The 12278-nt window shown below is 43.6% G+C and overlaps 1 protein-coding gene across 1 annotated transcript in view; it reads left to right on the forward strand.

Moving 5' to 3' along the window:
• The first annotated feature begins 10256 nt into the window (after positions 1-10256).
• LOC135545448 (serine/arginine repetitive matrix protein 4-like) overlaps positions 10257-12278 on the forward strand; it is a 96022-nt gene continuing 94000 nt past the window's right edge. The window contains exon 1 of the mRNA XM_064973072.1: positions 10257-11130. Within this exon, the coding sequence (XP_064829144.1) occupies positions 10943-11130 (188 nt within the window). The 5' untranslated portion in view covers positions 10257-10942. The remainder of the gene's footprint in view (positions 11131-12278) is intronic.

Consider the following 12278-nt stretch of genomic DNA (forward strand, 5'->3'; position numbering starts at 1 on the left):
TAATATATTTGGCTAAGGTATATGTAAACTTCTGACTTCAACTGTATATGCACACACTACTCTACTCCTACACTCCTCTACTCTTACACCACTCTACTCTTACACCCCTCTACTCTATACACCCCTCTACTCTATACACTCCTCTACTCTATACACTCCTCTAATCTACCATACTCCTAATCTACTCTACTACTTATCAGACTCTACTCTAACCCCACTCTACTCCTACTCCACACAGTACTCTATTCCTAATCTACACAGTACTCTACACACTACTGTTCTCTACCATGCTCTACCCTACTTCTACTCTACCCTACTCTACTCTATACAAAACACTACCATACCCTAATCTACTCACACCCTACTCTATACCCGAGTCTTATGGGTCCTGGTTCAAAGTGCGTTTTCGGACACAGTCAATATGCGTCTCTGCTGCAGGTCATTTATGCATCATGGATTGGAGCTGTATTCTGGTGGTGCTACTTGAAACGTCATTTTTAACTCACAATTATTCCAGGAGCTGTCACAAATGTCACATTTGTCAGGTGAACCGGCCCATAATGAAGTGCATAAGCAATAGGTGAGGAAGGAAATATTGTTAAAAAAATAATAATACAGATTCTTCATTGCTCCCTCTCTGGATCTATTTCATATGTTTTGATATGGGTATTAAGTTGTACTTTTGTTTATATTTTTTTCTATTCATTATGAATACAAGACTTACAAAGTTATTGCAAACATATGAATAGCTGACTATCTAAAAATGCTCCAATTATAGATACAATAAATATTGTTTATTCAGTGTAAAACTTTCTGACAGGCATCGTGATTGAACGAGCTGAGACGTGTAAAAACTATTGACCAATGCATACAGGTACAGTAGCTACATCATTGTCCTAAAGAAGTGTAATCAATACCATTTTTGCTCTCCATTTCAAATAGGTCTGATACAAGCAGGAACAAACAAATACATTTTTTGAGCTAGATATTTCATTTTGTGTAATAACTGCAATTATGGACATGTTTGTCCGTTATGGTGTTCCGGAGTGAGAAGCAATCTTGCTTAACAATTACATTCTAATATTTTACCAACTGTTTTCAGTTTATATTGTTATTTTCTTTGGATGAATGTAAAGAGAGTATCAGCATGCATTCATAAAAGTTGTCTTCCCAGAAAATACATTGCCAAGGTAACAAACCCATTTCAAATAATATTGAGATTTCAATCCATGATGTAAAACTGGATTTGAAACACTACCATCAGTGGCAGTTACATAGTCCAAATCCCAGATTATTATTTTTTTACATGCTGCACACCTGACCCTCCAGAAAGACTTGATGATTTCATGATATATTCTAGTTCATAATTAAAACATATTCAGCAATCATTAAGCTGCCTATGTCTCTCTCTTTGACCTGGGTTCATATACTATACACTAAATCATGTCAAATACACTACATGAAGGTATGTAGACACCTGCTCGCCAAATATCTCATCCCAAAATCATGGGGATTCATATGGAGTTGGTCCCCCCTTTGCTTCTATATAAAAGCCTCCACTCTTCTGGGAAGGCTTTCCACTAGATGTTGGAACATTGCTGCGGGAACTTGCTTCCATTCAGCCACAAGAGCATTAATGAGGTCAGGCGCGGATGTTGGGCGATTAGGCCTGGCTCGCAGTTGGCTTTCCAATTCATCCCAAAGGTGTTCGATGTGGTTGATGTCAGGGCTCTGTGCAGGCCAGTCAATTTCTTCCACACTGATCTCGACAAACCATTTCTGTATGGACCTCGTCTTGTGCAAGTGGGCATTGTCATGCTGAAACAGGAAAGGGCCTAATTGCTAAAAAGCTGGAAGCACAGAATCATCTAGACTGTCATTGTATGGTGTAGCATTAAGATTCCCCCTTCACTGGAACTCAGGGGCCTAGTCCAAACCATGAAAAACAGACCATTATTCCTCCACCAAACTTTACAGTTGGCACTATGCATTCGGGCAAGTAGCGTTCTCCTGGCATCTGCCAAACCTAGATTAGTCCGTCAGACTGCCAGATGGGGAATTGCAATTCATCACTGCAGAGAACACGTTTCCGCTTGCTCCAGAGTCCAAAGTCGGCGATCTTTACACCACTCCAGCCGACGCTTGGCATTGTACATGGTGATCTTAGGCTTGTGTGTGGCTGCTCGGCCATGGAAACCCATTTCATAAAGCTCCCGACGAACACTTCTCGTGCTGACCTTGCTTCCAGAGGCAGTTTGGAAGTCAGTAGTGAGTGTTGCAACCGAGGACAGATGATATTTACGCACTACGCACTTCAGTGGTCCTGTTCTGTGAGCTTATCTGGCCTGCCACTTTGCCGCTGAGCCGGTGTTGCGCCTAGACGTTTCCACTTCACAAATACATCACTTACAGTTGACTGGGGCAGCTCTAGCAGGGCAGAGATTTGGCTTGCTGTAAAGGTGACATCCTATGATTGTGCCAGGTTGAAAGTCACTGAGCTTGTCTATGGAGATTGCAAAGCTGTTTGCTCGATTTTATACACCTGTCAGCAACAGGTGTGGCTGAAATAGCCGAATCCACTAATTTGAAGGGCTGTCCACATACTGTTGTATATGGTATACTTTAGCTGAGCTTGTTTGAGCTTGCAAGGCGCAATGGAACCAAATCAATAGTCACGCAAATGTGAATACCATTTGAACCCAGGTCTGTTCTGTGTTGGCCTATGGTTTATTTAGTGAGTGCTTCAGAGCTTGTGTCCAAACTTGCCCGTTATGCCCTATATAGTGCACTACTTTTGACCACAGCCCAATATGGGCCCTGGTCAGAAGTAAAGCAGTGCACTTTATAGGGAATAGGGTACCATTTGGGACACAACCTGATTCTATCTTTTTTCAAAGCACAGTAATGATGAGTCAGGCCAGGCTGCCAACATCATTAAGTGTCTTGTGTTGTTGAACATCAACTTTCATGTTATCAGATAATTTATGCATTATTAATCTAACTGAGTTTGGCTTTAGTGTAGAAACCTCTATGCACAACTATTAGACTAGGTTGGGGTCTAAAGTGCGACCAATTTGGTTACATATGGGACAAATTATTTTGCTATGCGACCTGGAGTTTTATTTTGGGAGCATCAGTGTGACAATATTTCACAGCAACACTCTTCTCTATACTGCTCAAACAAGACAGGCTGAACAAAACACCCAGATAATAATTATTGTAACAATTAGGCTTTGCTTTACCTTAGCCGTCATGTGCCATAGAGTCCTCTCTCTCCCTCTGGTGGCTGCTTGCACAGACCAGGCCCTTCCCCCTGTCACTCAAGCAGGCAGCACACAGTTCCTCCACGCCACGTGTCAAACTCATTCCACGGAGGGCCAAATGTCTGCGAGTTTTCAATCCACGCTTGTACTTGATTGATGAATTTCAGGTCACTAATTAGTTAGAAACTCCCCTCACCTGGTTGTCTAGGTCTTAATTGAAAGGAAAAAACTAAAACCTCTGTGGAATGAGTTTGACACCCTTGCTCCACGTTGTTTATTCTCTCACCATGCTCTCAATTCATGCACTCAACAGATTCTTCCAAAACAAGAACGATGGTGCTTTCCACGCTACTTCTAAATATGAATCCGCTTGTTTTCTCTATTATACTATTAATTTGTGTATCTTGCTCTCTGCAAAATGCAAGTTAGTTAGTCTACGGAAGGTGGCATCTACCTAAAATAAGCCAATCGCTAATGCTAATCTCTAACTAGTTAACTAATTGCACTATTTAGGGCAAAGCAAATGTTAGCTCTAATATAGGTTACTAGAAGTGGTGGTGTACTGTATATAAGCATGCTTTTTAAATTCTGTATCAGAGCCTATTCTAAAATTGTCTTCTAAATCTAACATTTATTCAAATTTGATTAGGGTCTCCTGGGAAACACTGACCAACACTTTGGTTTCCTACCCTGTCATAACTCATACTTGGCTTTTTCATTGGTCGACATCCCAAAAAGTATCAACCATAGAATTAGAATAATCATTAGATTTCCATGCTTCCAACTGTATTCATTTAGAGATAACTGCCAAAATAAAGAAAACACTTGAGTAAATGAAGTATACTGTCACGTTGGCATTAAGAATCGGGAGACAGGCGCAAGAATGCGTAATAGTTTTTTTTATTAAGCCCAAATTACGGCGTGCCGTGTAAAGCACAGGGATGAAGACCAAACAAACGCATAACAAAACACAGGATAGAACCAAAAACAAAAGAGCGAGGAGTACCTCGAATAAATAACACACACAATGATTAACACACGGGACGAGACCCGTAATCATATACGCAATCCACAAGGGCACGAAAGCCCAAAACACAGGTACACACACACACACACACACACACACACACACACACACACACACACACACACACACATATAGTAACAATAATCGACAGGACAATGGTAAACCAAGGACACACTTATACAATTACTAATCACTGGGAATAGGGGCAAGGTGTGCGTAATGAAAGTTCCGGAGGGATCCGTAACACATACGGAGTGTATTGAAAGCAGGTGCTTCCACACAGGTGCGGTTCCTGATTTAATAAAGCAATTCATATCCCATCGTGCTTCGGGTCACTTATAAAAATGTTCAGTTGGCCATTATTTTGGCTACACTCATAGAGTAAAGGTGCTTTCTAGAACCAAAAAGGGTTCTTTGGCTGTCCACATAGGACCACCCTTTGAAGAACCCTTTTTGGTTGCAGGTGGAACACTTTTTGCTCCAGTTAGAATCCCTTCCACAGAGGGTTCTACATGTAACCCGAAAGGGTTCTTCCACCTGGAACCAAAAATGATTTTCCTATTGGGAAATTCAAACAACCCTTTTGAAATCCTTTTTTCTAAGAGTGTAGCATGACTAGAATAAGAGATCTCAGTGACTTTGAAAGAGGGGTCTCAAAGGAGCATAGGGGGTTTAAAGGCTGTGTGTGTTTCAGTCACCAGATCTCAACCCAATTCAACACTTATGGGAGATTCTGGCGTAGCAGCTTTGACATATTTTTCCATCACTATCAATAAAACACCAAATGATGGAATTCTTGGGGAAGTTCGGAGTTTCAGACACTTGTAGAATCTATGCCAGGGATACTCAACTAGATTGCAGCAGCGGGACAATTTTTTTGTTGAGTGGATGTTCGGGGTGCCGGAACATAATTACAAATAGTTTGTGATTCAAAAGTAGAATTCATAAAGGCTCAATCAATTTAAAAAATGTATGTGGTGTTCTTAACTTTTTGAATGTTAGAGCACCAGTGCTACCAATTCCATTGTTTTTTATTTAGAGCCCTGAAACCAGGCCAGGGCAAAAGATTGTCATCCTCATTTTTAACTGAGCAAAAGTCTGTAGAGCAAAAGGGGGTCTAGAAAGTGAATACTTGGGTAAAGTCATAGCGAACACCTGCCTGTTCTAAACAGTTATAAGAACACAATGGAAGGACACTTTTGTGTTTTGTTTCTATCTATCTAACATACTGTATCTCTGACACGAGATGGCTGCCATTTTACAGGCTCTTAACCAATTGAGCTATTTTAAGTGTTGTTTTTTTGCGTTGTTTGTAATTAATTTTGTACATAATGTTTCTTCCACCATCTTTTTTGACCAAAATGAGCTTCTGGATATCAGAACAGTGACTACTCACCTTAAACTGGACAAATATTTTTTATTTAATGAGTCGGATGTGAAGGATTTACTGCAAATACCGGACCAAGCCCAAATCCCCATCATTCACATGAAGAAAAGATGCAGATACAGGGGACACAGGTCCGGGTGCCTTATGAGAATTAGTTGGCGAGTGGGTAACACCCCTCCACCATCCTTCCTATTGGCCAACGTACAATCATTGGATAATAAACTTGATGAGCTCTGTTCAAGACTATCCTACCAATGGGACATTAAAAACTGTAATATCTTGCTTTACCTAGTCGTAGCTGAACGTTGGCATGGATAATATACAGTTGGCTGGGTTTTCCATGCATCGGCAAGACAGAGCAGCTGCCTCTGGTAAGACAAGTCTGTGTGTATTTGTCAATAACAGCTGGTGCGCGAAATCTAATATTAAGGAATTCTCAAGGTTTTTCTCACCTGAGATAGAGTATCTCATGATAAGCTGTAGACCACACTATTTACCAAGGGAGTTTTCATCTATATTTTTTGTAGCTGTCTATTTACCACCTCAAACCGATGCTGGCACTAAGACCGCACTCAACGAGCTGCAAAGGTCTTAAGCAAACAAGAAAATGCTCATCCAGAGGTGGTGCTCCTAGTGGCTGGGGACTTAAATCCATATGACCTAATATATACCAGCATGTTACAATGTGCAACCAGAGTAAAAAAACAACAACCCTAGACCACCTTTACTCCACACCTGCCCTCCATTTGGCAAATATGACCATAATTATATCCACCTGATTCCTGCTTACAAGCACAAACTAAAGCAGGAAGTACCAGTTACTCGGTCAATAAAGAAGTGGTCAGATAATGCAGATGCTAAGCTACAGGACTGTTTTGCTAGCACAGACTGAAATATGTTCTGGGATTCATCCGATGGCATTGAGGAGTATACCACATCAGTCACCGGTTTCATCAATAAGTGCAATGATGATGTCGTCCCCAGAGTGACAGTACGTACATACCCCAACCAGAAGCCATGGATTACCGGCAACATCTGCACTGAGCTGAACGGTAGAGCTGCTGCTTTCATGAAGCGGCACCTGGACGCCTATAAGAAATTCTGCTATGCCCTCCGACGAACCATCAAACAGGCAAAGTGTCAATACAGGACTAAGATTGAATCCTACTACATCGGCTTCAACGCTCGTCGAATGTGGCAGGGAGTGTTAACTATTACGGGCTACAAAGGGAAGCCCAGCCAAGAGCTGCCCAGTGACACGAGCCTACCAGACGAGCTAAATGACTTTTATGCGTGCTTCGAGGCAAGCAGCACTGAAGCATGCATGAGAGCACCAGCTGTACCTGACAACTGTATGATCACACTCGCTGTAGTCGATGTGAGTAAGACCTTTAAACAGGTTAACATTCACAAGGCCACATTGACCAACTGGCAAGTGTGTTCACTGACATTTTCAACCTGTCCCTGACCAAGTCTGTAATACCAACAGGTTTTAAGCAGACCACCATATTCTCTGTGCCCAATAACACCAAGGTACACAGATGACACAATCTCTATTGCACTCCACACCTGGACAAGAGGAACACCTATGCTATGTGAGAATGCTGTTCATTGACTACAGCTCAGCGTTCAACACCATAGTCCCCTCGAAGTGTCAAGACTTGGTTACGAACTCGGGTCTCCGGTGTGAGAAACAGTCACTTAGCAAACTGAGCCACGAGTAGTCGGCAGAACCCAGAAGATGAGGCAGACACAGCAGTACTTGAGACAGTGTTTTAATAAAGTAAAAAGGAAAGTTCTTCAGGCAAAAATATAAATCTACAACGTCAAAAGTAATTCCAAGAGAAAAAGGTAATCCTCCAAGTCAAAAGGTAAATCCACAAGGTGGTACGTACAGCAGAAAAAAGCCTCAAAAGATAATCAAAAATAAATAAACTATAACAAAAACAGAGTACCACAAGAGAGTCCAACTGGAGCAACAAATATTCACAGCATCGCTGGAGCTGGGTGCTAACATTCAAACACAGAGCAAAGAACTGAGGAAAACTAAGGGTTTAAATACATCAAGGGAAACGAGGCACAGGTGCAAATAATAACTGGAAACAAGGGAAAACAAAAGGGTCAATAAGCACAATGGGGGCATCTAGTGGCCAAAACCGGAACTATCCTGACCAAATCCTGACACGAAGCTCATCACTAAGCTAAGGACCCTGGAACTAAACACCTCCTTCTGCAACTGGATCCCAGACTTCCTGACAGGCCACCCCCAGGTGGTAAGAGTAGGCAACAACACATATACCACACTGATCCTCAACATGGGGGCTCCTCAGGCATGCGTGCTTAGTCCCCTCCTGTACCCCCATGTTCACCCATGACTGCCTGGCCAAGCACAACTCTAGCACCATCATTAAGTTTGCCGACGACACAACAGTGGTAGGCTTGATCACCAATAACAATGAAACAGCCTATCGGGAAGGAGTCAGATACCTAACTGTGTGGTGCCAGGACAACAACTTCTCCCTCAACGTGATAAAGACAAAGGAAATGATCGTGGACTACAGGAAATAGAGGGCCCCGGTTCTCATCGATGGGGCTGTAGTGGAGCAGGTTGAGAGCTTCAAGTTCCTTTGTGTTCACATTGCCAACAAACTATCATGGTCCAAACACACCAATGGAGTTGTGAAGAGGGCACGACAATGCATATTCCCCTCAAAAAAAATTTGGCATGGGTCCTCAGCTCCTTAAAATGTTCTAAAGCTGCACCATCGAGAGCATCCTGACTGGTTGCATCACCACCTGGTATGGCAACCGCAAGGCACTACAGACGGTAGTGTGTACAGCCCAGTACATCACTGGGGCCAAGTTTCCTGCCATCCAGGACCTCTACACCAGGCGTTGTCAGAGGAAGGCCCTAAAAATTGCCAAAGAGCCCGAGTCATAGACTGTTCTCTCTGCTACTGCACGGCAAGTGGTACGGGAGTGCCAAGTCTAGGTCCAAAAGGCTTACTGCCATCCAGGACCTCTACACCAGGCGTTGTCAGAGGAAGGCCCTAAAAATTGCCAAAGAGCCCTAGTCATAGACTGTTCTCTCTGCTACTGCCACGCAAGTGGTACGGGAGTGCCAAGTCTAGGTCCAAAAGGCTTCTTTACAGCTTCTACCCCCAAGCCATAAGACTCTCTGAACAGCTAATCAAATGGCAACTGGGACTATTTGCATTGACTCCCCCCCTTTTTACACTGTTGCTGCTCGCTGTTTATTGTCTGTGCATAGTCACTTTACCTCTACCTACATGTACATATTATCTTACTTACCTCGACTAACCTGTCGAGGTACATTGACTCGGTTCCGATACCCCCTGTATATAGCCTCATTGTTCTTTTCTTTTTCTTTTTTTACTTTAGTTTATTTGGTAAATATTTTCTTATATTTTATTTTAAACTGCATTGTTGTTTAAGGGCTTGTAAGTAAGCATTTCGGTAAGGCCTACACCTGTTGTATTCGGTGCACGTGACAAATACAAATGTCTTGATTTTGATTTTGATTTATTAGGCCAGTGCATGCCTGGCTGTAAAGAGGAGATTCTTTGACCTAGTAAAAGTATTTTAGAGTCATAACGTGTTGGGTGTCTAGTACAAAATGAATACATGGGTTAAGCCAAATAACACATGATTGTTTAAAGTTTTCTTCCATTGTGTGCCTAGAACTTAGAAAAGCCTCTGGTGATTATCAAGCAATAAATGTGAGTTTTACTACCTGAAATGTATTGCTTTCAGTGCATTCCTTTATCATAAACATTCAAATGTATAATCACTGTCAAAGTACAATCTATATTTAATCCTTATGCCTATACAACAATACATGATTTATCAGATTGCAAATATCTCTTCCTAAATTCAGTCTTCAGCATTGTGACAGATAATGTGAGGGGCAGAAAGAGCAGAGACGAGAGAGGGAGGGCAGGGGGGTGTTGTGGTGTGGTGTGGTGTATTGCGTTGTGTAGCTGGAAGAGTTGGGCTGTCTCAGATAGCTGGGGAAACACTGTTTTTCTGTAATGTGATGTGTAGGGTTATGTTATGTATGGCCGTGTAGGCTTGCTGGGGAAAACTCTGATCCCTTGGGGCATTGCGTCAGGCACATGCACCAGCTGCCCCCCGCAGACGCAGCCTTTTGTTATGCTGATGGCCGGAACCAGCTTGGCCTTTTGTCCAAGACACAGAGGGAGAGAAGCAGAGACGGAGGGAGGGAGAGAGGCAGGGAGAGACTGAAAGAGAGACACTGAGTAAGATAATGAAAGTAAGGTGACGGAACAATGAGGCAAAGAAGAATTGGTAAGATAATAGGAGGGGAGAGACAGACAGACAGACAGACAGACAGACAGACAGACAGACAGACAGACAGACAGACAGACAGACAGACAGACAGACAGACAGAGAGAGAGAGAGAGAGAGAGAGAGAGAGAGAGAAGAGGATACACAAGGTGTCCTACTCTCCTTGACCTATCCCAGCCTCCCAACACAACGTCACAGTCTGAGAGAGACAAAACAAGCAGCCATCAGCAAGGCTACTCAGTCGCTTTGAACACACACCGCTCGTACAGAACACACGCATACATACACACTCACACTCACTCATGACCCTGCGCGCCCACAAACTCAGACATACACAGTCAGCGAAACACTCGCCTCAGCTCTCAGAACTCATCCACATGCTGGTGTGTTGAGAAACACTCTGTCACACATTCCGTCCGTCACTGGCTCCTTGGCTCTGACCGGAGAGAATGCTTCTGCTGTATCGCATATGACTCCATGCCTGCTCTAACTGAAGAGTGCTACAGAACACAGAGCAGAGCGGAAGCAGCAGCTGTGACTGAGGAACAGAGGAGGAGAAATGCTAACCCCCCTCTGAGAGAACAAAAAGCAGCCTGACGTTGTGGCAGCAGCAGAAACAGCCTTTGTCTTGTCCTGCTTGGTTCACATGCTCCCCCCGTAGAAGAAATCAGAAGAGAGGAGACCAGAGGAGAGGAGCCGCACTGAGCACTGACACACTGGCCTACTCTACCAGAGAGAGAAAGGGTTGGCTGTTTGATGTGTGTTATCCTGTTGCTCTTCCCTGTGTGGATTCAGTACTTGGACAGCGCCAGAGCACTAGGTCCGCTCAGCAACACAGTGTGTATTTTTGCTGGTCGTGTGTTACAGTCTATGTGAAGTCTCACTCGTCGAGACTCCATCTCCAGGGAAGCCCTGGACCCCCATTCCCAGCCCTCCATGGCTCTCTCCCTGGCTCCCTGCAGCCCTCTCTCCCTGGGGACAGCAGACAGCATGGCCAGCCTGGAGCACCAGGGGGAGAAGCAGCTCTTTGAGAAGTTCTGGAAGGGGACGTTTAAAGCTGTGGCCACACCGAGACCAGAGAGCATCATCGTGGCAAGCATCACCGCCAGTAGGAAGGTTATCAGGTCAGTTACTGTATCTCGCTACCTCTCCTACTGTAACTCAATATTGTATCCTTTGTTTTGTATTGAACACATCTATAGCTCTCTGAATTCAAGTTATATTTGTGCCTTGGCTTATCTTAGAATAGTGCATATATATGATGATAGCTAGCAAGCAGGTGATTCGATTTTAAATGAAGCAGGTGGTTGGATTTCTTGTAGCTATGTGCACACAGCACTATCCAACATCAAGGAAAACATGAATAATAATCTAACTTGTTTTGGGGGATTTCAAGGGCATTTTAATTTTATGCTTTTAACATATCATATGTAAATAAAGGATTATATCACATAAAGGGAATCCCTCACAGCAGACATGCCATGTAAACATGACAGTGGCTACAGTATAATTGTCCCAGGCAGGCTTTTAAAGGTTACGTGCATGTCTTCTCTTCTCTCTCCGAGCCTCTAATGTCAGCCACGTCCCCTCCAGTGGCATGGTGGCCGTATGTTGCTGCCTCTCTGTGAAGTGCCACCGCCGTGTGTTATGTATTCATGCCCCTTGTCAGTGTGTGTGTGTTATCTATTCATGCCCATTTTCATCATTGCAAAGGTTATCCTCTACGATCAGCCCTCAGAGCAGACAGGTAGGCAGGGTGGAAACAGACAGGGAGAGATATGTGACATCAGTGTATCACATTTGATCTATTGTCTCGCTCTCCTCCTCTTGTCCCGCTCTTCCTGTTTTCCCTGCTCCCGTCCTCAACAATCAGACACGATCCCCCAGCGCTAACAACTTTATCCCTCACCCTACCGCCCCACCCGACGAAAGGGTTCGTCAAACACTAAGGGCTTTTCACACTATTGAGCCGAACCGAGTCCAGCCAAACCAAGATGTATTGAGCTGGCCTGGTCATGTTCCAGGTTGCTGGAACCATGCTGAAAAGGCAAAATAGTGAGAAATGGGTATAAATATCTGTAGCAGTGGCTTTTGGGTATGGCTCTAACACACGAGAGAACAGTCACTGTCACAATCAACAGATCTGAAGTCCCAATCACCTAAGACAACCATTTCCTTTGATAACATTTGTTGATCTTCGAGTGTGGCTCAGTTGGTTGAGCATAGCGCTTGAAATGTCAGGATTGTGGATTCAATTCCTGCTGGGGCCACC

This window comes from Oncorhynchus masou, chromosome 1 (assembly GCF_036934945.1).
Source record: "Oncorhynchus masou masou isolate Uvic2021 chromosome 1, UVic_Omas_1.1, whole genome shotgun sequence".
Lineage (NCBI taxonomy): Eukaryota > Metazoa > Chordata > Actinopteri > Salmoniformes > Salmonidae > Oncorhynchus > Oncorhynchus masou.